The sequence below is a fragment of the Betta splendens genome, chromosome 13 (genome assembly GCF_900634795.4).
Source record: "Betta splendens chromosome 13, fBetSpl5.4, whole genome shotgun sequence".
Lineage (NCBI taxonomy): Eukaryota > Metazoa > Chordata > Actinopteri > Anabantiformes > Osphronemidae > Betta > Betta splendens.
The window spans coordinates 12,980,029-13,006,138 of NC_040893.2; the positions used below are offsets into that span (position 1 = coordinate 12,980,029).

Here is a 26,110-nt window from a genome sequence, read left to right on the forward strand (position 1 = left end):
AGACACCCCTCAGAAGACTTTTGCATCCATTCGTTTCAGAGGGGTGCTGAGATGGGGTGGCACGCTGCCACGGACAAGCGCTCGTCTGTGTGTGTGTGTGTGTGTGTGTGTGTGTGTGTGTGTGTGTGTGTGTGTGTGTGTGTGTGTACAGTGTGCGAGGGAGCCACTTCATCAGACGTCCCTCAAAGTGAGGACAGAACAGTTCCCTGAAGTCCTGCACTTAACGTTTGAAGCAAACCTGCGGAAACTGATTATTAAAGCGGGGAGAAGAATGAGTTTAGCTTCCATCGCCTTGTGTGGCTGAATTTGTGCAGTGGAGCAACAGAACACAGCCTGCTGTAATCTAAGAATCTTCCTGACCCACGGTGTTGCATACAGACCGGCACAAACAGCAAAAGTAATATGCATATTGTATGTGGACTTACCAAATCCTAAGCCGGTGTGTATAGTCTGCAGTCATGAATAATGAATAACATGCACCAAAGTGGTTCTGCTGCTCTGTTAGATTAAGTAAGATAGATCCACATTTCGCTACTGGACCTATAACAATCATTCACACAGCATGCCTACCTATTGTTTTTACCCAGTAGCAGAGCATTAGGTGTAAAATACAGTAAGGGTGCATATAGGTGGTGGATTGTTGCTGGATAAGCACTAAGCAGCACTTATAAGGCTACAGCCCATTAAACAGAGCACTGGATGCATTGAATGGGAAGCTTCTCTGTGACATCACGCTGCCAAAGGGAAAGGGCTTAATTAAACTTTCATCCCACTAAAATTCATGTGCGTTTAATGATCCAGAGTGATTTCATTCCATGTGAATTATGAATATTAATGACCAGCACAAGGATGTGTTGTGTATAGGTGGGAGCCTATAGAGAGGTTGTTGGGGGAAGAAAATGGACATCTAACCCTCCATGTCAGGAGTCACAGTTGGAAGGGTGTGTGAACGTGTGAATGCTCTAAACCACCATGAGATTTTGGCCTGTCTGAACAGGGGTGGCCGGTGGTGTCCTATTTCTGGGGTCCTGTCCTGTCACTTCCACCCTTGATAGCTTCTCAGTGGCGAGCGACTTACCCTCAAGCGTTGCTCTCATTTTGTCAGTTTTTTTTTCTTTCTCTGTTAATTAAAACAATGTATCCAAGCCTCCTGTGGATTCATCCAAGGAACCAGTCAGATAAACAAAAGCTGAAGCATTCGTGCTCTTGATGGTGAGCGTAGGACGTAATGGGTTTTCAAGCCGGCGCATAGGATTGTTTCATATTTAGCATGAAAAGTGTTACAGTAATTGCTATAAATTAACACAACGGCTTTCTGCATGAGCACCGCTTGTTTCGAGACAGATTCAAAGGCAGAGCAGTGCCCGGCTTGGATCATAAAGTGAAAGACAACTGTGCGGGGTTGAACAGTACATTAAACCTGAACAGCTGAATACACAATGGAATGGAAAATAATGAGTATATAAAGGAGAAAAAATATTTTAATGTCACATTACACAAACCACTGATCACATCACAACTTATATCTATATTCTTTCCACAACATTCAGCACAAATGATACATGTACCAATAAGGCAGTGTAGCAGCCGAATAATGACTGCTTTGCCAATGACTTACTTGAGAGCACTCTTCTTAAATTTCACCTTAGAATTACCATCCTGAAAAAAGGGGGTTCATGGACAACAACACTGTCCTAGAGCAAACCACTGATATGACAGAAATCTTTATTAGAAACCTGGATGTTGGCTACAGGCTAAGACGGAAACTGGATATTCCTATGACAATTGAATCCAATTCCCTCTCTACATAAAAAAAAAAAACTCTTTCAGTTCAGCATTTCTTTCTTTCATGGTACAATCCAGCTCTCTCACATCCCTAAAGAGCTAAAGCCTCTGGTAAAGCGACTGGTGGAGCGGCGGTCACTGGACCAATGCTGCCATCTACTGCTACGTTTCAGTATTCAATCATTCAATTGTATCGTATACATAAGCATAATAAAGGTGCAGATGAGTGCACCATGCACTCAGCATACAGTATTCAGAGAAGCTGGTTAAGTTGGAGACTTTATTGGGAAGGATGAATTTATTTTGGGGTCAGAATTTGACTTCAAAATACTAAATAGAAATCAAAAGGAAATGTGTTAAATGTAACCAAATAAAGCACATGTCCATGAAATCAGCTAAATCTTATAGTCCAGGTCTCTCCATTTAACTCTCAGCATTTCCCATCATTTCTTTATGCTTTGCTCTTTGAAGCAGCACCTTCATAGTGCTCGCCTGAATTTCTTCTAGCGGTTATAAAACAGTAGGAGGAAATACATCAAGGAGATGTATGGGGTAATGGTAGTGTAGGGACTCAAAATAGATTCAAGAGCTTTAGTCATCAAATAGTATACTGCCCAGGTGTAGTTTTATGGTCCAGGCTTTTTACTGCTTCCATTGCACCCTTGCAGCATTTTAAATCATTATAGTATTTTGTAGGAAGGCGCCAATACAGCTAACACAGCAAATATTAACAACTATGCAGAATTCCCGTGACACACAATGACAGCCAGGAGCTTGGTGTTAAATTCTACTGTTTATTGCTACAGTATGTGAGTAATGTAATGGAAACAGCACCTTGCATGGAATAAATATGTCACAGAAATAGCACGCAGTATGTATCTCTTCTAAGGTTAAACTGCTAGAAAAGCAAAAGAAGGGCACTTTTAAAAATGTCGCTGATGTCCCTAGTTTCCTTACTTGAGTTTTATCAGGCCAAAATCTGAGGATGTTCCTGGGCGTGAAGGAGAAAATCATTAGTTTAAATTGATCTAATTAATATGGAGGACAGACACAGAGGTTCATCTGATTAAGGTGGAAGTCAAGCCTCTTGTGACTCACTTGACCTCTACACTCAGTGATGTCTCCAGAATCAGGAGCACTTGGTTCAAGGTGTTTGAGCTACTGACCTGAGCAGAGTGATAAACAATAAAAAAAAAAACACAAACCACAAATGTATGTACTACATCCAAGAACTACATCAGAGCAGGAGACTAAAGTAAGAATTACAATTAAGGACAAAACCTTCATTTAACCAGATATTTTTTTTAAATTAAGGAATAATCCACGGAATAACACGGGTTATTCCATTTCTACATTTTACAAACAAACTAATAATGGTTCATCTAAAAACAGAGGCAGCATTGCGTGCACGAGTACAACAACATGAAAACTTTCCAACACAGTTTATGTCGTAAAGCAGCTGCGTTTCACTACAACGAAAGCTTAAATGTAACGACATTTCACTTTACGGCAGTTCTCGGCCTTCCGTTTACCCAGCTAAAAGCGTTTTTTAACGCTAAACGTTTGGCAATAATTTGGTCAGGAAAGCGCCGATATTCGCTTAAATACGATGGGAATAGAGGAAGAAGCGGACCGCACGCTTTTCATAAGAAACCTAGATCAAAGAGTGACGGAGGAGCTTTTGTTTGAGTTGTTTTTACAGGTGCTTATTACGTTAAAGCTAATAGAGCTAATAGCTAGCATTGGTAGCATAACATGCTAATGCAACGACAGCATACACGCATACCACTATATTGTTACGTTAGATTAAAATGTGGCGTGTTTACATGTTGTTGTTGAGCCAAGGTTAATGGTTAATAAAATAAAATAAAAATAACACTTACGCGATAATAGCAGCTAGCTAGCTAACTAGCTAGATAACATTGCCGTGTGCTTGTTTTGGTTTGGATAGTAGTATGTTTGTTTGTTGTTTGTTTTTACAGGCAGGACCTCTTATTAGAACCAAAATTCCAAAAGATCCGGATGGAAAACAGAAAACATTTGGGTTTGCCGTGTACAAACATGAAGTGTCCGTTCCGTACGCCATGCTGCTACTAAACGGGACCATGGTGTTTGGAAGAGCTATTCATGTACAGTTCCGATCAGGTGAGTTCAGCAAACTAGTGTCATAATGTTCGGGCTTATGATAAACATTATGTATGTTCATGTTTCATACTTCAGGTTTAACAGCTACTTTTACTTTATATGCAAACATTTAAATCTCGTGTGACCTTTTCACGTCAACTGTTCTTTGTAAGATACTTAATAATATAGATAAGAAGACAAGGAAAAACCTTTAATAGTCCCACAGTGGGAAATTGCTTTACGCAACAGCAAAGTACGGAGCAAAGAATACAGCGACAGAATAAAAGACAGTTTGTGTTGGCACAGTACAACGCAATACAGTACAGCGGTAGAGTGAATATGTAAATAAAAATACAGCTCAGTAATTAAATGCCCTCACCTGGTTAATATGGTGGATAAAACCTCCTAGAATCACACGTTGGCCTTTTATTTGGTTTTGATAACTAATAAACCTATGGAAAGTAAGAGCTTAGTTTTCTTCTGAGTGTCTTTGTAGATGACCAAAATATTATAGGACTTGTAAGGCAGAACTGCTATTTGTGAAGATGCACTGAGATAACTAAGGGTTTAGACACCCTTAGGATGCCTTAAAATATTTATGTAAATATTACCAATAACTTTTTTCCGCCTTTTATTTTTACAGCTACAGTACATTTTTTGTTGTGGTTTATTTCAAAATAGACCACTTTTGTTAAATTGTCAATTTGAATTTGTCATTTTTCATGCCTGCAAAATGTCTTTATTATAGGTAGCAGTCATGGCAGTTTGGGAAATTCAAACAATTCCAGTCCTGCAAATACCCCAAATCCCCATGGCCATAGGTAAAAGATCTTGCTGTTCAGTTTTTATTGTTATAGATCTCAGGACTGATGAGATCTTTAATACCCATATCATAATGTGCAACACTACCACTGATTTTGTGAACCTGAAGTTGTGTTGATGTGTGACCCTTATCTCAATTAAAAAAAGTTCAGTTTGACATTATTGTTTGTTTTTTTTCGCAGGACTCCAAACCAGTTTGGTTCTCCACCCTGTACCCCTCCATCCCAAATGCAGAGGTCTTTTTCATCAGCCGATAACCTACAGAAACATGTGACGGTGAACTGTTCTTTTTCTTTTATCTCACTGCATGTCACTGGTTGTAAAACATTTTTGTTCGTGTTTAAGTTTTATTTTCCTCAGTAGCAAAAATTTGCATAATTTGGCAAGGGGACCCAAAGGGGAATCACCCTGAGAGACTGTATAAACGGTTTGCATGCCTTTCTTTCATCTATAGACGAACAACATGATGTGGCAGCTTCACATGCAGCAGCCTGAGCAGCTGAGTGACGCCTTCTCCAAGTCGCTGCATAGACAATCTCCTGCAGGTGGAAATTCAGGCAGAGGTGGCTCAAGGCAACATAACACACCCCAATGGCATCATTCGCCCCAGGTAAACAGTGGTGGCAGAAACCATCGTTATGGGGATGAGCCAGGGCCTGGTCGTCATCAGCAGCACAGCCACACACGGGATAACTATTACCACCAGAATGATAGAAGCAGCAATCGTCACCATGACAACAGAGGTGGCAACAGACATTATGATGACAGGGGTAGTAACCGTGGCTACCAAGACAATAGATGGCGGCGGTACTAAGTATTTCTGTAAAGACTTTGGTTCTTCACAAACTTGTGAAAACAAAGATTCTTATGTTCACAATTGTACAATGATACTCAGGTTGTTTATACATGATTCTACCACTTGGAAACTTTACACGCATGATAACATATGCCTTAAAGACATTTTTATTTAGTTATAAGGCATTTTTAAATTTGTGTAATACTTCAAAGTGATTTTTTTCACAATGAAAATAATACTGTCAACAAACCAAGGGCAAAAAAGCAGACATTGTTGGTAGTCATTTTCTGGAACACAAAAAAGACATATTTAAAAAAAAAAGATGTAGGGTTTTGGATAATTTTTATGTTATGCAAACAGTCTTTTAAATGTGATTCTAGAATTTTAAATTCTTCAGGTATTTTGAAAAAAACAAAATGTAAATTCAGCTAAAGGTCCACCAGCACCACTTTGTACTGCAATAGGGCTCCATTGTGTCTTATTGTTTGATCAGATAACTTTGTGTTTTCTAAAAATGAGCTTTATTTTTATTTTTTAAATTTTCAATCTGTAAATCAAACCTGTTTTAAAGTGACCATTTTCATTCTTATAAAGCTCCCTTTCTTTGATACTTGTACGTCCTGGTTGCTATCCGCAGGTCTTTGTGTATGTAACTAAGTGAGCTATTGTATGTTGACGCTACACGCTGTAATACACGCAGCCGTGGCCTTATCAGCTCCTATAAATGGCCCATATGTAACTTATACGCCTGTGCACTGGGTTATGAAGTAATCTACAGGTGGCGCCACATACATCCTCGTTTGAATCAATTAGAGGAGTAAACATAACTGCGCACATGATCAGCCCCAACGTTTGACCTTTCCGATTAGGTCGGAGGATGCTCCGGTCTGAGCGAGGATCCCACGCACTTAAGTGCACATCAGATGCATGCTCTTAAGAGGAGTGTTTGTCTTCGTTCAGTCTGTGACAGCCAGTTGGAAACGACGCAGGGCGAGGCCACTTTCCAGGCTCCCCTTTTCTCCACGAAGTGCTCCGAGCTCTTGAGCCTCGCAGCTTTGATGCCCCGCTCGGTGTCTGTTAGGATCTGCCCACAACAAAGTGATGATCAAATCCCTTAACGTCCCAGTTGAGGTCATAATCTACCCTTCCGAAAGCGCTTATGGCCCCGAGAGCAGCTCCCGGGTCGCACCTACAACTAGCTCCTCTAAATAAATCTCCCAGTGTCCAAAAGCGGAGGTGCATTTGCACCCTCTGCGCTAAGCTCTGTCTTGTCTGTAATCTGTCTTGTATCGAGTTGCATCCTGATGCGCCCACGTCGCTCTAATAGAGAGTATCCTCTGTTCGGTGTCGGCACTGAAAGGCGCTCATTACGCCGCTGACTGTGGCATATCTCTTTTAATTGCTTGAGCCGCCTGGCGTCTCCAGCCCTGAAGCGGGCGGATTAGAGAGGCCGCGCGGTAGCCGCTGCCGCGTGCACTTTTATAGAAGCGTGTCTCCTGAAATGAATCCACCTCCAAACACCCGAGATCCTGCATCTCTCGTGGCAGCTCCGCGGCGCCCATCAGAAAGAACAACATCCACGCAGCAGCGGCTCTCAGATCTTGGTCCGGGCTCAGGTCGTTGGATTCATTAGTGCCCCAGTAGCCGCATACTGTACGGGCCGAACTGGGCCGCGGTTCGTTTCGTGACTTCCCCTTGTTTCCTTCTTGAATTAGCAGGAATGTTCCCGATAGGCACCGAGTGTAAATACAGGTCTATACCCTTCTTTTTAATTGAACCACTCAGAGAGTGACACTGATTCAAGACAACGCAACAAGTGCGCCGTAAAATTATTCAACATGAGCCCGTATTTACGACTTAACGTTAGATTTTGGCAGGCGGCTATTTTCCAGCGGCTTCCTCATCAAAGTAAAATTTGCCCAACAGCAGTTGTTCTCATCCCCCGTGCCTTTGATCAATACAAACTTCTAAAGTGCGCCCGGTCGTTCCCATGCAGAGCTCTAGTATTTCCTCCTCCTCAGTCCCTGTCCCCACTTTGAACGCGGCCGCTCCGGGAGCCGCTCGCAGCCGGCGAATTGAAACAGTTTCCTGGTCGTGTCGTGACAGTCGTTTTCCCCTTAGGACACTGAACTTTCAAACTGTTCTTGCGCCCGATTTGCTCACAGAAATGTGTTACTGTGCATTTAGAGTAAACGGCATGTTCTTTAAAAACAGCAGCGCGTTCATAGCTTTCAGAAGCAATAAGAACGCAGTTAATGGTAAATGCATTAAGACGTGTCGGTGAAAGAAGTCTGGGCTGGAAAATAAACGTTCTTCTGTCCCTAATGGACAATTAAAATATTTAAAACAATAAAACGTATCAAAATGCGTCTCTTGGGGAGAACGTAACGTGGAACAATTTAGCCGGTATGCGAAGTATTTCCCCACATTAATGTAATTGTCCGTCAACGACTCATACTATTTAATATTTTTCAAACACTTTATATATAACCTGACCGATACGCAGTTCAGTGAATACAATGTTTAACTCTTCAAATCATCACTCCCTGCACCTGTTTTCTTTCTATCTATCTGCGATAGCCTCCATTCACACTCTTAGTCATCTCTTTCGGCCTGACTCAGTGCTGCAGCCCACATGTACGCACTTCTTAATTCATAACAACTGTAAAAAATGCGTCAGTGTTCCTGCCGTCAGTAAAGTAAAATGATTGACGAGCTTGGCCTTAATTCGCAACTTTTTTTGCTCTAATAAATTGTTTAATTTTGTTTTTATAATAACTACTATACAGTTTTAACGTGAACATCTTGATTTAGGTCCGTATAATAAAAAAAGTGATGATAGTGTTCAAACTTTATCGCGTCATTAAACACACTTTTGATGTGTTCTTATTCCATTTACATGCAGCTTGGAGTCAGTTAGGTGTTTATGAAGGCAGGATAACTCACTATTATAGTTAAGTTTATAGCTTCACAAAAGTCATCTGTTTCAGTTTGCACTATACAATTCAATAACGAATAGATTCGATTGAGTTTTTTTTATTTTCCCTACCAAACTTTTTGTTTTTATTAGCGCTATATAAATAAAACAAAGCAAACTGAATTAAACATTTGTATAAAATGAATAGATATAATATAATCTGAACACTTAGTCAGTCGTGAAATTTTAAAGCCAAAAATTTTTTGACGTTGAACAATAATGAAATCATATCCGATTTATTTTTTTTTTAACCAGAATCGTGGTTGGTTATTTTTTTAGAAACCAAGAGCAACTCGAAAACAACGTTTGCGGTGATTGGGTGGAATTAACGTGCATCGCTGATTAAGTGACTAACATTCAGGGAGAAATGTGTGGCTTTTGCGCCGCGATGGAGCGCGGTGAGTGCGCGTGAGTGACCACGCGTGCATACAGTGCGCGACTGTATCTGAGAGCGAGGCGGAGAGAGAGAGCGAGAGAGAGAGGGAGAGAGAGACGATCGGGGACGGTTTATAAGGCGGTGGGTGTGAGCGCACATCAGTCAGCTCATTACAGCCGTGGCGCTCTGCGCGCAGCTCACGTTGAAGGCTACTGCTTTTCGAGGAGAAGCTAAATTGCGTTTGAGAACATAAACCATGAATTATTTAAAGGCGTGAGGTCATCTGAGCGTCTTTCCACACGGCTCAACTTGCACAAGCGTAGACATTAGTGAGCAGACACGTTGTCCCGGGCGGTTAGCGCGCACGGACAAATCATGCACTGCCAGGCCGAGCTGAGGCTCTCCTCCCTCGGGCAGCTGAAGGCTGCCAGGCGGCGCTACAAGACTTTCATGATAGACGAGATCCTCTCCAAGGAGACTTGTGATTATTTTGAGAAACTCTCTCTGTACTCGGTGTGTCCTTCGCTCGTTGTCCGGCCGAAGCCTCTCCATTCGTGTTCTGGTAAGAGCGTGTTTCTTGTTTCTTTTAATAATATAAACTAAACGAATTAGGAACACTGGAATGGGATTAATATTAACAGAAGAGAAGGAGAACAGCAAAGTGCGCCGCTAAGTTGTATTGTTAATGGTGCTGCTTGTTATAACTTGAAATTAGAAGAGTAAAAGTACTTCAGAGGTCAAGTTGCTTTGTGTTATAACCTGCTGTCATAACATTTGCTTAGTCTAATTGTTGTTTTATGTCATCGTCCTCATGACAGCATCAACTGAACAAATGAAGTTTTAATATGTGCGCATCCTTTTGCACAATTCCTGTTGCACTCATTCGTTTTTTTTAATAATTTATTTACATTATTTAACACATCCTCGCTGCATTAGTGACTTCACCTTCCTCGTCACGTTACTTTATAAATCACAGCAGCTAAAATTCATTTAGTGCTTCAGAGTCAGCCCCTCCGGGGCTTTTGTTGCGCAGAACATAATTGCGTTGCGTTAATAAGTCGGTGTAGTTACACATGAAAGTCAACGACGAGGGGGCAGATTAGATAAGAAAGACGCAGCCAGACCTCAGTCCGCAAGTTACTGAGCGGCAGTCTTCAACCTGTTTGATCTCACTGGCTTGGATTAATACGTGTTCTGCTGAACCGAAGGCCTCCGCTAATGAGTTTTGCTGCTGCTGGACATTTGCAGATGGAAGAACCGCATCTTGTTAGTGGCCAACATCGCAGAAACGCGTGTGACCCACATCAAAGTGCAGGCGCTAATACCGCCCCGTGGAACATTGATGAAAGAAAAACCTGTTTGATACATTAAGATATTCAAAGCTAAAATTACTTATAAACCTCTATCTATTCACATCTGTAATTACATACTTCTGTGAGCCGTTAAATATGCTCTATGGTACTGATGGGACAGTAAATGTATTCTAACACCATAACCTGTTCTTTTATTCCTAAATTGTAATTACATACACACACACACACACACACACACACACACACACACACACACACACACACCCTTTTACGAACCATTAGGATAATAGCTCCAAAGTCTGAAATAATAGCCACTGCAATTTGGTGATGACAGTAGTAGATGGATAAAAATAGGGGAAGCAATTCCCTCATCCCTCTGATATGGACCGGAGCATGCTGGAGGGCACTATGACTGGGCTTGGCACCCCTCTGTTGTGATGGATAGAGTGACCCGTCCTGCATATCCGAACAGTGTGCCCACCACTTATTTGTAGCTGAGGGGGTGTGAGACATAGTATATTCACCCACATCAATGGCTTTTAGAGCCCGATATAGAAGCTGGCAGGTTTACAGGTCCTGAGCGCCAGAGAAGCGCTTGGCTCGTGCGCGGCCCTTAAACAGTGGAATTACCCTCCTGGTCCTGAAGGAGGAGATGCTCCATCCTCCTTCCACCAGCGGAGGCCGCTGACAGACAGAACGGGGCACAGTGTGACCTGTGGGACAGGGGCTGAATTAGTTTATGTTGCTTGAGAAGTCCTGAGAGGTTTGTTGGTAAATTTGATAGTGTCTCACTCCTTCTGTTTCATCTGCATGAAAACCCTGCTGGAATCCGATTGGTTTTAACGGCGCACGAGCAGCGAACCATGCCAGGGTACGGTGTGAGCTGCCGTCTCTCAGCAGGACCCAGGGCAGGGCTTTTAGTGGTATTTTCCCAAAGAGGTGAGAGAGATTAAGATCAACCGTGGTGTGATCTCACCTGACAGCGAAATGAAAAAAAGAAAAAGAGCGTGCGGAGCCCGAAGGCCGCTGCTCACTGGTTTGACACTGACTAAGGGCTTAGGAGCAATCCCAGTGAGCAGAAGGGTTTTAACCCAACTTAAAGTCTAATCCGCTGCAGACAATAAAATCTCCCATTAGGCATAATTCTTGCTTTAGAAAGTTGATTACACCCATATCAACACACACTGGCAGGTCAGAGACGCACACAGGCACAGGGCGCTGACGTGCAGCATCTCCGGCTACACCGTCTGACAACCTGTCATCTCCTCGCCATCTCGGCAAAACCACTACCCTCACATGTCCCTATCTCGACAAAGGATCAGTAATGAATCAGTTCTGAAAGCAGTTTGTGCTACAGCCGGGTCTCGGCAGCGCGGATCACGTTTCACGGGAAAACAGTTAACGCCTGCGCTCGACGCGCCGCCGCTCTGCAGGCGCGCGGCTCCGGCTGGGAAAATCCTGACGCTCACAGTCAACAAGACGATGCCCCTGACGCGGCGTTTGTTGAGAACTGGCAATAAATTGCTGCACTCTGTCACGTCCCGAAGGCGAATGATTCTAATTAACGCAATGAGTTGGGGCAGAAAAGGAAGCTGCCGTGGCCTGTTGCCCTTCCCAACCTAGCAGTGTTTGATTTGCGCTCACAGGGCAAAGCCACAAAAAAAAAAAAACCTGTCTAACTGAGCTGCTCTGTATCTGTCACCAGACGGTTCACACACAGAAGGTGGTGAAAGTTCACGAGCGCCGGCGATGGCTCCGCTCTCATTGAAACCGAGGAAAGAGCGACGTTAACATCAAAGGGCCCGTCAGAATGACGTCACTGACGTGGCCGTACAACAGCTCCGCGTTATGAAACGTTTTTTTTTTATTATTATTATTATGCAACGTTATCTACGTGATCGACAGAGCAAGTCGCTGTCATCCAGAGGAAGTCTATTTTTATCGGCTATGTTTTCTGGAATAGTTAGTGCCAGTCCCCGCATTCCAGCCTCTGCAGAGCAGCTCGTGCAGCTCCGCGAACGCTCTATGTGCAGCCTGTCAACAGCACGTCACAGGAGCGGCTCCGCTGTCAGTGGAAAGTCACCGCCGCTTGACATCTCTCCCGCTCTCCCTCTCCGGGGGTCCGACCGGAGACAACGTCAGGCCCATCGTTGACACGAGGTTTCCTCACAGTCACAATCCAGAACGTCCCGCGATCTGCTCTCGCGCACGTTTACGAGACGTTTCCCACCAACGTGCGGGCGATAAATCAGGTGCGTTTAATATCGGAACACCTGGCACCGACGGCGCATCAGAGGCGGCGGCGGCGGCGGGGAGCGAGCTGCCGGTAGAAATGAGCCCACAACCAGAGTCCCGAGCTTTTTCCTGCCCGGACCTGTTGCAGCAGCAGCAATCGAACGTCGGGGGATTAGCGATGACTTCAGCGCCATGCTATGATGTCATGATACGCCCGAGGCGTCACATGATTTGTGTGAGTCTATACGTGCTTGTAAAGCAACTGTGCTTACTTGTGTGTGTGTGTGTGTGTGTGTGTAGCTGTCGGTGCGCTCCTCATGCATGACTTGCCTTTAACAGAGGGGATCGTTGTGTGTCAGCGCACAGGTGCTGCACGTTTATTCTCTTGGACCTCGAGCGTTCTTATCTTCACCTTTTAGGGAGAAAACGGAACAGGTGAAAATGACCCGTGCATTGCTGCCAATCACCCCACACGTTACATGGTTTTGCTTTATAGACAGTTTTAATATTTCACGCCATATAGATTTTTGTGGCCTCTTCCCCTCCCTCCTCGGCTCCAGACATGTGTTGCTTGTTATTGATTCTGGCGTCTTTCTCTTTCTGTCTGTGGAGGGAGAAGAAGTCTGAAACCCGCGTCTTCATTTACGGCTCTGCCCGTAGGCGTGAGTGAGGAGCGCATGAGATGGCAAATAAAGCGATAAGCTGCGGCTCATGATTCATTCTCCGGTCGTGTGTGTGTGTGTGTGTGTGTGTGTGTGTGTGTGTGTGTGTGTGTGTGTGTGTGTGTGTGTGTGCGCGCGCGCGCGCGCGCGTGCGCGTGCGGCTTTGCTCTGTGTTTTACAACCTCTGAAAAAAAATCATCATTCTTGTGGAGGGGTCAGAGGAGCCGTGTAAAACACCGCATGCGTCATCGGGATCGCGGCCCTCTACGTGGAGGAGGTCAAAAGCAAAACACTTTTCACTGCCGACGCCGAGCGACTCGCAGTGAAGCTGTCGAGGTCGTTACAGCTGGTCGATACCGGAACGACCGAGTTGACTGAGCGCAGGTCTCCGAGATTCAGGAGGACGCGTAATCGTCCCCCTTTGTGCTGGACATTGACGCGTCTTTTTTATGCGTCCTGACGCACTGTCTCCGCTCTTCCAGGCTCCGCGTCGCTGCGCGCCTACCCGCTGCTCTCGGTGATCACCCGGCAGCCTCCCAACTTGGCCGCCCACCTGCCGCGGCCGCCGTCCCCGGGCGGGGCGCCCCTGCCCCTGCTGTCCCCGCAGCACGCGCGCGGCTCCGAGCCGTCGCCCAGCCAGACGCCGCTCAGCATCAGCAGCGAGTCGGACGCGGAGCGCAGCACGCCGCGCCTGAAGAAGCCCCGCCGCAGCCGCACCATCTTCACCGAGCTGCAGCTGATGGGCCTGGAGAAGAAGTTTCAGAAGCAGAAGTACCTGTCCACGCCCGACAGGTCAGCGCGCGCACACACTGCTCACCCGACTAAATGGTTTTGTGACGAGGTTACACAAAGACTGACATGTTAAGTAAACACGATGAGACCAGTTGAGGAGATCACATTTCGAGTCGATGTTGCAAACACCCACTGGAGCCTAAAGTGTCACTTAGCCGTGACATTTTCATGCCCTGCACGTCTGAGTACACACACACACACACACACACACACACACACACACACACACACACACACACACACACACACACACACACACACACACACACACACACACACGCATACATATATTCATAAAGCCACCACTGCAGAATTGTAATTATCAGGCCCTGGTTGACCCAACATCATAATTTTTCATTTATCCTGTGGGGAATGTCTCATGTAATGTGAATTTGCGTAGGCCAGGGCATTACCTCAGCATTCTAGTTGAGACACGACTAACGCTTTAACCCTGAGCTCGCCAGCCGCTAAGGACCTCAACAAAGAAACACAGTCTTCAGGCAAACAGGGAGGCTGGCCAACGCAAGCAAACACTAACGTACAACTCCGATTTACTGCCGGTCATTTCACACATGTGCAGGTGTATACGAAGCACATTTAGGCTCCTACAATAAGATGAAATAATTTAAACCTTAATATCTGTGTCCTAGGTTCCATATTTGGGACCTGACATGAGGTCAGCCTGCATTTTACAGTTTTATTGTATGTCTTACTCTTTTTATTTGGCCTGCAGGCTGTTTTCCCATCATAACCCAGAATAGCAGGGAGCAGTAAGCGTAAAAATCTTCCCTTCATTTGCAGACTTTCAAACTGCTTGTGAACCTTCACTGTATTTCAAGTGGATGCACACTCCATTCTCACGCTCCTGTGTCACTACAGAGAGGCAGGAGAAAGAGATCATCAGCGCTAAGTGAAATCATGAGATTGTGAGATCGTTCCTGCATCCAAACAGGCAAATTGCTACACTTCCCAAACAGGCATGTCAAACATTGTGTCCTCTTTGCAAGTGCATCTGTTTACCACATCCAATCCGAACACCCATTGGCACAATTGGAATAAACTAGACTTATTTATCATTTAATTTACATCCCATCCGTAGGGAAAACTCCCACGATGCATTTCTAAATACATCAGAGTTTTCCCCCGGGCCCTTGGAAAGGTGCCATGCCTGATCTTAAAGCAGAAGCCACAAGGCAGAGAGCGCAACTGAGTGATCAAAACCAACCACCCGCACAGGCGGCGATGCCAAAATAATGTGTCCTGTCAAAATATCTGATTCGAACACTGTGTTGAAAATTAATTAAATACCCAGCGGGTGGAAAAACATCAACAGAGGAAAATCCCCCTTTTCAACCCCACATCAAAGGTGTGGCGTGCTCCCCACTTCGATTTGTTGCTATTTAGAGATAACTTTGCTTTTCGCTTTCTCGCCTTGGCTCAGAATTCTCTGCGGTCGCGAGCAGACACACGGCACAAGTGCAAAACAAAACCAGATATATCCCCAAAAAAAAAGACTTTTAATTATTGACATCATATAGTCATCATTATTTTAAGCAGCTTCCAATTATAGTAATTAAGCCCCATAATACTTCTGATTTCATCATCATCATTATTGAAAGGCATTCGCTGACACCGGCATTGTGAAAGGTGTGACTCGTCAACAAAATGGCTCCTTGCTGTACAGTAGCTCGAAGGGAGTAACTTCAATATTGTCTCCTCTACTGTAAGCGTGTGGTTTCTGTCTATTGAGAGTTAATGACTAAATATGTGGGGTGTTTTCTCTGCTCTAAGATTACTTTTCCTCGCCTGCAGTCATTATAGACTGGGAACCATTATCCTAGTGAAGTTCAGCCGACAGCTTGATTGCCTGACTGTCAGGTGTTCTTCAAGCCCCCCCCCCCCCCCCCCCCCCCCCCCCCCCCCCCCGACACACACACACGCACACACACACATAAAAGAGTCGCAGCTTGTTACTTATGGTGTAAGGTTTTGTACAGTAGACGACGCTGTGATTCTCAGGGATTTGCTTTTGCTCTGCTTTTTCCATTTTGCTCCCCTCTTCCCTCTGTCTCGGCTTTCACTTTCACCATCAAGTGAAACTCACTTCCTGCTGCTGGGCGCTGGCGGGGGAGGGGGGGTTGACCGGTCCTTCATCTGACTTAAAGACAAGAGCGGGCGAGAGGAAATCTCGTTTGAAAACCCCTTTGCTTCACAAATGGATACCTTGTTTGGTTTTATCTGTCCCTTCCTGGTGTATCGCGTTACGCACCGACCAGTAGCCCTGTTAGTCATGGATCAGCACATGTGGTGGATGCATTCAGAGCCACAGCCATCCCGTTATCAAACACAGTTCTCCTCTGAGTGTCAAATTCAATGCTAGAATTACTAAACATGACGAAAGAACCAGTATCAAACTTATTTCTCTACAGTATATAATATAATATGCACAATGTCATACACAAGGGGTGATTTGGACCATCACTGAACAGTGCTTTCGAATGAGACTTCGTTAAGGGCGGGTGGTGAATAATGTAATACTTGGCCTGTGCATGTGCAGACTATGAATTCAAACATTTCCTTTCTCATGCTCAACCCCTTTGTTTGTTACGTTGCAGGTTAGACCTGGCCCAGTCGCTTGGCCTGACACAGCTTCAGGTGAAGACGTGGTACCAGAACAGACGCATGAAGTGGAAGAAAATGGTGAGCAAAAGCAGCTGGAAGCCGTGACAGAAATATGGCTTCACATTAAGTTCGGCGCTAAAAGTGTCATTTTAAATCAGAGCGGCCTATGACTAATATGATCGGTGGTCAAGGGGACGTGACAGTCAGGGAGATATTAAATGAGAACGTATTGGCTTGGGCGGTGACCAGCATAAAGAGCCTGAAGCAGCTGTCAGAGCGGGGAATGGTTGTCATAGTTGTAATGTTTATTTTAGATTCATGATTCCGTTTAAGATTCATTCAGATAAAGGTTCTTACAACTGCAGTAGTGACTGTGAGGAATTTAACATGGAGTCTGTTCTTAGGAGTGGTTCTTGAATCAGAGCCAGTGATTGTTGAACAGTGGGGAGGGAATGAATCCCATTAATTAGTTAGTGTTTTTTCTTCCACGTGGCTTCAAGGGCTGAACAACTGTGGCATGTAACTTTGGTTTGCTCAGAGACGTGAATGAAGACAGCGATACGGCAGGAGAGGGTGTGGAGAGACAAAGTGTTCTGTGAGGTGTGACAGATGATGACAGCAGCGTGAGCAAACACTTTTGTGGAAGGGTCAACAAGTGGGAGAACAAAAAAAAGGGACCTGAAATCATTAAAGATAAATGAGTGCACACAGGGCAGCCAGCAGCAATACGTCTTCTCTTAATTACTATAATAGCAAGCTGCGCCTTTGACTACTGCTGCTATTTATTACCCAGGGAGTCAGCTAAGTGAATATGTGTGTTATTTTAGGTCCTCAAAGGTGGTCACGAGGCCCCGACTAAGCCCAAGGGGAGACCCAAGAAGAACTCTATTCCGACCACGGAGGAAATAGAGGCGGAGGAGCAAAGGATGAAGCTGGAGGAGGAGGAGAGGATGAGGAGGGCGGCTGAGGACGAAGCGCTGCGTCGCGGAGGGGACGCGCCTCAGCTCGAACCTCAAGACCTCAGCTCGGCAGCCTGCGGCTCCGCCGGCGCGATGGAGGAGTGCGAGCGCGAGGCGCCGCTCCTAATGCAGCCAGAGACGCACGCAGCCAGCTAAGCCAGAACAAAGCAACCAAAGACTAATGCCAGCCCCAAACGAATGGTGCCTCAGGATCACTGTAAAAAGCCGGTGCGGCGTTCAGACCCACTCGATTTAGGTATTCGACCGCTGCACCCTCTCGTTACCCAGCGTAGCCTTGTATTATTTGCGACCGGGAACGCGGCCGAAAACGCGTAGACGCTGATTGCACTGGTTAGAACGTTGGCCTTCGGTCGACAACGCGAGGAGTGTAAATCTGTCAAACCCAAACAGGTCCGTCAAGCCTTAACAACCACACGCTGACACGTACCGCAGCTCGTGGTCGTACGCGCCGCCGATCCCCAGCGCTGCCTCAACGTGGTGCACGTGCCAAATTATCAAAGTTTGCCTTAATGTAGTGACTCGCTCTCCACTGCCCAAACACGGTGGCAGGAAACGGCTGCAGTGCCTTGTTGGTCTCAGAGGAAATCCTTTAAAAGTGTTGATCAAATCTACTATCGAATGCAAGTCTATTTTTACAGTGATTTTTAATTACAAGTGCCAATAGGAAACTCCTCAGCTCTCCTGTACAGCGCATTGGGTCATTATTTGCTCAGTAAAGCTTTGTTTTATAAAAAACAGTATCTCTGTCACTGTATCATACTGTACAAATATGTATAAAGTATAAAGTATATGGTCTTTCAGATGTTTATGTAAAACAGTATTTTTAACTGCTGTTTTCGATTGGATTAAACACGTTTGTATGTAAAGGGTAACAGCCGTCCTCCATCACGTTTCTTCTTCTTTTCTTTTTTTTTTCCACGGAAGCTGGGATGACTCCGCTTTCTGCCACGAGGCCACTAAGACTCTTAAGCTGTCAGAGATTTTCAGAGGGAATAAATCACAGCCCGTGCCAGAGATGCACACAAGCAAAAAGCTGAACATTTCGGATCTCGGAGGTGTTTTCAGCCTGCAGGCTTCGCTTTAACACTTAGACTCTGCAAATCGGTGCGTGAGACGTGCGCTAACAGAAGCCAGTGGCGGCGGCTTGGCTACACACACAGCGAACCCTCCATTACTGCAAAGAGTTATTTTTATTTGTTATCGTTGCATATGCAAAGTGCAGTATTTTTCTGATGTAAATAATGCTTGTTTGGTATAAGCTTGTTTTGCATTTTTTAAGTGTGTGTTAAATCATTTTTGCTATATTCAAGTGTTTGTTTACGTATTTAAATACACAATAAAATTTATTTCCTTTGATTTCTGGCTTGCATTTATTATTTATTGCACAACACCGCTGTTCATTGAGGAGTTTGCTTCGGCCAGTTTTCTCCTAAAGATAATCCTTTTCAGTCACGTGTAACTTGGCTGTGAGTGAGTGTAAATCAAGCACTTACAGTGACTCTGGCAGGTTAATGTCCAAGCGGGCAATTATTAAGGAAGCTTTTGAGGATGAACAAGCTGCAGTCGGACTTGGCCGTAAATCACATTCAGCCGAACAAAGCGTTTAAGGGTCGCGTAATGGGGCTTTTATCGTCTTTATCTGTGCAGCAAACAAGGCTGTAGTGCACCCGGGGGCTCCCCCTCCAGCGGGTGAGGAACGGCCCTGTGTGTTCTTAGCGCCTGATACCGGACACGGATGGGTTCTAAAAGCAAACAGTGCGGGCCCTCACTGAGTGAAGCGTACTGTGCTTTAACGCCCTGTGTCAACACTCTAAGTATGCTTTATGTGTGTCAATAAGCTGAACATGTTTCATTGCTAAACATTCTGGACTGTTGCTGGTAAGAACCGAGAAACACAAGGAAACGTGCTCCCTTGGATTTTATGTGAGCGGCTAAACGGTGGACATAGAGAGTTTTTGTTGCTTTTAATTGTCAGGCCTGACACTAAACTGCTCAGAGAATCCTGGAAACGCAGAGGTACTTTCAGCATCATCGCCCTCGACGTCGTCGCTTCATTGTAAAACTATTTCAGAGCAGCCCTTTCCAACTAAAGCCAAGTCTGAGGAACGCAGCTTGTGACAATGGCAGCGTTCAGAATGTTTGCAACTCGGATTATTCCGAGTATGTGCAGCAGAAGCCAACACCTGGCTGGTTAGCGCTAACCTGCCCGGCAGGCGCCGTGCATCCCTGGTGACCGCCGGGAGCGAGTGGATCGGTGTCCTACCATAGAGTCGTGTAAGAACCGAGGCTGCGGATGCCAGGCAGGGAGGCGGGTCTGCAAGAATCCCGCTCCCTGCAAGTCCTCACTGGCTGGTGAGCAGCTCCAGGCTAATTGTTGTGTGGCGAGGTAACAGCCCTGCGGTGAGACACTGGCGGCCTAATTGGGGAACCTGTTATTTTCTCACAGGTCCAAGTTCAGCTCCGGGTCACCGGAGTGGAGTGGTGTCAAGCAGAGCCCCCCCCCCTCCATCCATCCATCCATCCTCCCTCCCCCACCCACCGAGACATCCATCACCTGTCGGCTTAGCCCGCGCTCGGGTAATTAGCAGGAGTTGATGTAAGGAAGGGGAGTGGGCGTCGCTCACGTGTGTCACGCTGGTTTGTGTTTTGACAGAGGAAGTTATCTCTGAAGGCTGAGTGCAGCAGCATCAGCGGGGCTTAGCTGAGTCAACAAAGGTGGACGCTCTCTGCAACATGCACAATGCGGCCCATTGTTTCCTGTAACAGTGGAGGAGAGGCCATCGAACTGGCAGAGGCGCGAGGAACTCTGTGACAGCTCTTGTAGCGCAAGGAATATTTCATTTGTCACAATTCAAACAGTATCAAACCTTATAATGGAATCACCATCAGATTCCTATGCATGAAAGTTGTAGTTGGCTCATTAATACACACTTCACAGTCATTTGAATGCTCCGGTACGTTCCAAAGCACTGACTGTGTCTGTTTATATGATTTATGACGCGTATTTGTGTATCGACACGGTTCTGATCGCATGTTTAAGGACGTCCCGAGACGTTCTGCTCCGCTTGACTTGCGGACTTGACAGCGATCCACGGTGACTCACTCGTTCGGTAACGAGCAAAACGAGGCGTTCAGGCTGCGTTCTGCTGTTTACAGAGTCATCTTTCACCTTGACTGAGGAGACATGACAAGTAACATTCGTTTTAGTTTAATATCTATTTCTTTGCAAACAGATGCAGAATAAAGCTTCCTGTGGACACGGAGTGCCCTCGTTTGGCCACTAGAGGTCACTAACACAGGTTTATGTTGGTGAAAGCATAAAGCAACCACAGGTCATGAGACAGTCCTGGTTACTAATAACAGTGGAATATTAGAAAGCACGTAGTGTGACAACTAAATAAATATTAAAACATTGAGTTCGAAATAAATGTATGTTATGTATAAAATACAATTAGCCCCTGGAAAACAACTACTGGTACAAGAATTATGCCAGAACATTATAAATCTTTTCTTTTTTTTCAATCATCATCTCCTGACACTGATTCATCACTAAGTGCCCAAATCATTTCTCAGTTCGTCCCCTGCTGATGCACTCTGGGATCTTTTAGCCTAATGTATTTAGTGAGTTAATTACAGTGCTGCCTGTCTCTCTGTCTTCTCTGCTTAGCTCATGCTCTGGTCAACATGTCAGAGAGACGAGAAAACTGCCTCCCACCTCCAGGCTCTTAGGCTCGTAAATCAACCAGTGGGCTTGTGGGTATATGATTGTGTGTGTGTGTGTGTGTGTGTGTGTGTGTGTGTGTGTGTGTGTGTGTGTGTGTGTGTGTGTGTGTGTGTGTGTGTGTGTGTGTGTGTGTGCGTGCGTGCGTGCATCTATGATGTCGCTGCAGGGACAGTGAGAGCCTTGTTAAGGAAGTCATGATCACTGGTTCGGGGCTGGATATCCGCCTGCTGAGGAGACGGCTGGTAATAGACCTGTCAGCTGACTTTTGCCCAAGAGCTACTGTACTGCTTTGTCCAAATTACTGCTGCGTCCCTGAAAGCCTCACAGACCTCCACGAAGGCTGCTGCATTCACCTCTAAACTGGTGAATGCTTCTGTATTAGCTGGAAGTCAATTACAAAAAATAAAAATGGCTGAACTTGCTCTGTTGGTCTGCAGAAATCAGTGAACGTGGCACATAAAATGAAGTAATATGTAGTTCCACTAATGCATTTCAAAAGCATGAAAAACAAACAGGAACATCTGCATAGAAATCTCCCAAATGCGACGCGGGGCCGTGTGGGTGGTGGGCGCTGCCAGGGCTCCTCTCGCGGCCATAACTCACGCGCAGGCACAGCTGAGCGCATGGGAGCCGTCCGTACGAAATCCAGCAAAGCCCGCTGCTGTTTTTGTTCTTGCGTGACCCGGCCCGGCCTTTGGGAGACGTCCCCATCATTTTCCATTTTGGACGGGAAATTTTACGGTGCTTCTCCGTGATTTTGCTCTATGGTCACAAATCAAAGCCTTCAGACAGGGCGGCTTACACGGGAGACCGTTTACAGCTGGCAGCAAATCAATAGCTATATACAGCACCTTTATCTCCACACCGACAGATGCAAGTTGGAACAGCGCTGCCTCACATTAACAAAGTTCATTTAACTTTTAATATTTAATATTTTACATGCCAAAAAGCTGCGCTGTAACCTCTGAGATATTCCTTTGAGTGTTTATCAGCTCTGTGTTTCAGAGGATCCTCAAATCATTTCCCGCCGCTGCCTCGTCTGCTCTGTTTCTGCACCTCGTTCCCTCCACCCTCCCCTTCTACTCCTCTCCGTGTTTTCTGTAATGGGAACGACCCATCTACTAATACACTCCATTTAGCCAAGAGGAGGAACTGGACTCAACAGGCTTGTAATCCACATTTAACACCAAGACTCGGGTTCGTAGAGGCCGACGAGCTCAAAGCCAGGGAAGTGTCAAGGCCGGCGACTGTAATGTGGGATCAACAGAGTGGCAGAATGACTGAGCAATTACGTATTTGCTGAAAGGCCCTTTTCACAGGTCTGCGTCCAACTGGATTAGAGCGAAGTGACCCAAGAAATGCGAGCGCGCTCCTCCGCGCTTCTGTGCTCAGCTGATGTTTTTTCTGAGCAAAGAAAACTTCCTCCCTGTCAGAGTCTCTTTTAAATAAGATTTCCTCCTGACACAAATCTGTGTCAGGATGCTTTCCTGCGTTGACAGAGCCCGGGTTCGATCGGCTCCGCAGCTGCAGACCTCTGTGTGTATACAAGGACTTAATGTCACATAACTCGCCGCGTGTCGGGGGGGCGGCGCGCGCGTGATGAACTCGAGTGAGCGGTCTGTCCTCTCTCCACATATTTCCACTGGCAAAAAAAAACAAAAGCGCGAGGATGGGATTTGGTGACTGGCAAAGAGGAGCGAGGAGTTTCTATTTTCTCAACATGTTTAGCTTCTCCTCTGTCAGCTGCTGTGGCAGCAGAGCGTGTCAGCGGCGCAGTGAAGGGGCTCTGCCCGGGCTGATGTCAGAGAGCAGCCAGGGGTCATCCGTCAGCTCGAGGGGGCGGGGTCAACGGGACGAGGGGGCGGAGCCTCGCGACTTATGAATGAAAGCAGCAGTTTCTTTTAATTGATTCATGCTTTTAAACGCTAATTATTGTTTTTGTTCAACCGGGATAATTGCGCTGCTGCCGCGGGAGTCAGACGCGGTGTACTCACGGACACGGCACACGCAAGCTGCTACACGCCGGGCCGATGCACGCGTGACTCATGCGCGAGCTATTCGGAGGAGAAATCGACCACAATCTGCAACGTTGTCATAAATAACATGTGAGAATTAGAAATTATAGACAGCGGTTCGAATGATTAGTTTTTGTGGGCAACTCCGGCAAAATTACTCACACTTAGACGCTTTAATAGGCCCCATAATAAAAGCAATTCAAAGGGTCACACGGCGAATGCACCAGATCTGACAGGAGGCGAGCGAGCAGGAAACCGCTGAAATAACAATAATAATGTTAGAATAATAACAGCGTTAACATGCAATTTATTTCACAGGGAGTAGTTTCCACTATTTAAAGGGAATTAAATTGCATGTTTTTTTGCCTCGGCGCTGTGACTGCATGCATTTCTGCACGAGCTGCGCTCCTGCAGACAAGACCTCCTTTATGTGACACTCAGGTGAGCCGGTTCCTCTCGATTCGCTGTCACGGCGCGTCAAAAAAAGCGCAGCTCCGTGAAGAGCGCGCCCCGGTTCATGCCTCTCCACCTGTTGTGGCGCTCGTTGCTATAAACATTTGAGTAATTGAATTGAGAATGCAATACTGTAATGTTTCCGTCAAGATGCTATCTGCCCGCTGCTGGCGCGGCGCCAGGCACTCGAGGTGGAAGCGCAGGCCAAGACACATGCGCAATTAGTCACTCGCACGCGCATGCGCGCGCGCGCTGAGCGAACGGGGTGGAAAAGGCGCATCGCCGGCGAGGAGGTGGCCTCGCTGCTGGTTCTGACGCGGTGAGTTCACTTCGCCCCCGGGGTTCGGGTGCGCAAACGGCATCGCTGGCCGGTGGAGCGGAAGGAAAGCGCTGCTGGCGCCGAGGTCCTCGGACGTGGGACGGCGCGTGCGCGTGTGCATGTGTCAACTGTCAAAGTTACAAACGCGCCTCAGCACAAGGGCAACAGATGCCAAAAGGAAAGACGAGTGAAAGAAACACATTCTTTGACAACACGTAACATCCAGAAACAATACCCGTATTATTAAATTGTTTTCCGCCCGTTGATCAGGTCTCGCTGCTTTGAACCTCATTGCTGAGTGGAAGGTTCTTAAGTCTTGTTTATCTCATATTGAGATCCTTTGTTCATCGCAGATTTGTTCTACTTTTCCTCAGTCTGCTGGTGTTCGCTGCACAGAGGCAGCAACGATGAAGAGGAGTAGGTTAATGATAATTTGCTCTCCGACTTGCTAAAATATTTGGGAGCAGAGTTAAACCGCAGCTAAAAGATGGAGACGCTCAGAGGTCAAACCACAAGGCCCACTCGTTTAAAGAAGATCAAAGCATTATCATTAACCCCTCACATCTGTTAAATTGCATAATGGGGATCACTATAAACGCAGTCACAAAATGCATTAAGCCATGATGATGTTTTTCTTTCCTGTGGTGTGGGTGGTAATGATTCAATTTCCATGATAAATAGGGACTAGGTGCTTCCTGATTAGCGAGCGAGCTGAAGAGGAGAAAGGGAAGAAGAAATGATGAGAATGGCTTTACGATTAGGTTTGGGAGCGATGGGGCGAAGGAATAGTCGGGCTTGTTGATCACCAAATGAAAGGCCGAGAGAGCGAGGGAGGAAAAAAAAAAGCGCCCGAGCGCTATTTTTCTTCCGCCAATAACAGAGGCTCAAGGGGGATTTTACTCGCAGTCGAAGAGCTTATTTGAATTGAATCTGCTGTTGATTGAAATGAATCGGCCCAATATCACAACTCCTTATAACTCGATCCCGGGGACAGATGGACGAGTCATCTGAGAGGACACGTTCTCTAATCCTCAGTCCTCTCATGTACTGTGGCATTTAGGGACGTCGGGGAGGGAAGAAAAAGGGGACGGCGGAGACCGATGACCTCTCAGACGCACACACACACACACACACACACACACACACATGCAAAGTTTCAGCCGGGGGGCTTCCATGACTCTTGGCTCCGGGGCTAAACGATTTCACGGTGGACAGGAGCAGGAGCTCAAAAACAACAGTAAGGTGTAGAGGAGAGTGTTTGCTTAGTTTTGCGTCTCATGCAGCAGTTGGAGTGACAGGGCGCTGGGGTCAAAGGTCGACCCGTCATACGCCGCTATCTAAACACGGCTCTGGCCCCACTTCGACGAGCACGGGGTTAGATTTCAGTGGAGTGGGCAAAAAAAGAGTTTAAAAGTTTCCTTTTGTTTCTGTGATATTTTTAAAAGTCGCACATTTGCCTTTTTAGCGTGAAGCGTCAGCTTATCATAACATCACATGTATAACAGGTGGGATTTGTACACTTCCTGTTGGGAACAGCCTTTAATCACGTCTTATCTTAAGAACAACATCACACCTAATAACCTTTAATGTGTTGGTGACGATAACACTTATATAACAGTTTTCACTCGCTTCTGGTTGAGTCTCTGCCTCTAATTAAATTCCTTATTTTGTAGCTTCCTGATGTTAAATCAGCCTCTAAAGTCGCTCAATTTATAATCATCAGTATTTGCTTTGTTCTTCCAGAGATAATGGCTTTACGAGTAATTCTGTTTTCAACAGGTGGCATGCGAATTGTCCTATAAACTGTAATTCTAGCAGGAGACTATTTAGTGCAACTATTTTGCCATTTGCTGATTATCGAGCCAAACAAGCTGCTTTGTTCAGGGCTCTTAACACCCTCGGGCTGCTGCTGTTGTTAATAACGTATGGGTGTCTTCGTATTACCAACAGATTTGTGACAGCTCCGAGGCAAAACTCGGATTCAGTCGCGACGAACAACAGCAGTACACAACGCTTATAATAACACATGTTGCTGTGCAACTGCGCTTTTAAAACCACACGCATCGTAACTAAACTACCGTCAGAACAGGTGCTGCTCAGATTTAGAACTTTTAA

The 26,110-nt window shown here is 45.8% G+C and overlaps 2 protein-coding genes across 2 annotated transcripts; both read left to right on the forward strand.

The window, feature by feature from the left end:
* The first annotated feature begins 3,269 nt into the window (after positions 1–3,269).
* On the forward strand, positions 3,270–6,137 carry rbm7 (RNA binding motif protein 7). The gene is made up of 5 exons (XM_029172211.3): positions 3,270–3,487; positions 3,768–3,930; positions 4,658–4,730; positions 4,914–5,007; positions 5,186–6,137. The coding sequence occupies exons 1-5, from the start codon at positions 3,395–3,397 to the stop codon at positions 5,543–5,545; spliced, it is 783 nt and encodes a 260-aa protein (XP_029028044.1). The 5' UTR covers positions 3,270–3,394; the 3' UTR covers positions 5,546–6,137.
* Positions 6,138–9,024: 2,887 nt separating this feature from the next.
* On the forward strand, positions 9,025–18,840 carry barx2 (BARX homeobox 2). Its single transcript, XM_029172147.3, has 4 exons — positions 9,025–9,442; positions 13,573–13,882; positions 16,498–16,582; positions 17,332–18,840. Exons 1-4 carry the CDS (start codon positions 9,256–9,258, stop codon positions 17,617–17,619), a joined length of 870 nt encoding a protein of 289 aa, XP_029027980.1. The 5' UTR covers positions 9,025–9,255; the 3' UTR covers positions 17,620–18,840.
* The last annotated feature ends 7,270 nt before the right edge of the window (positions 18,841–26,110 follow it).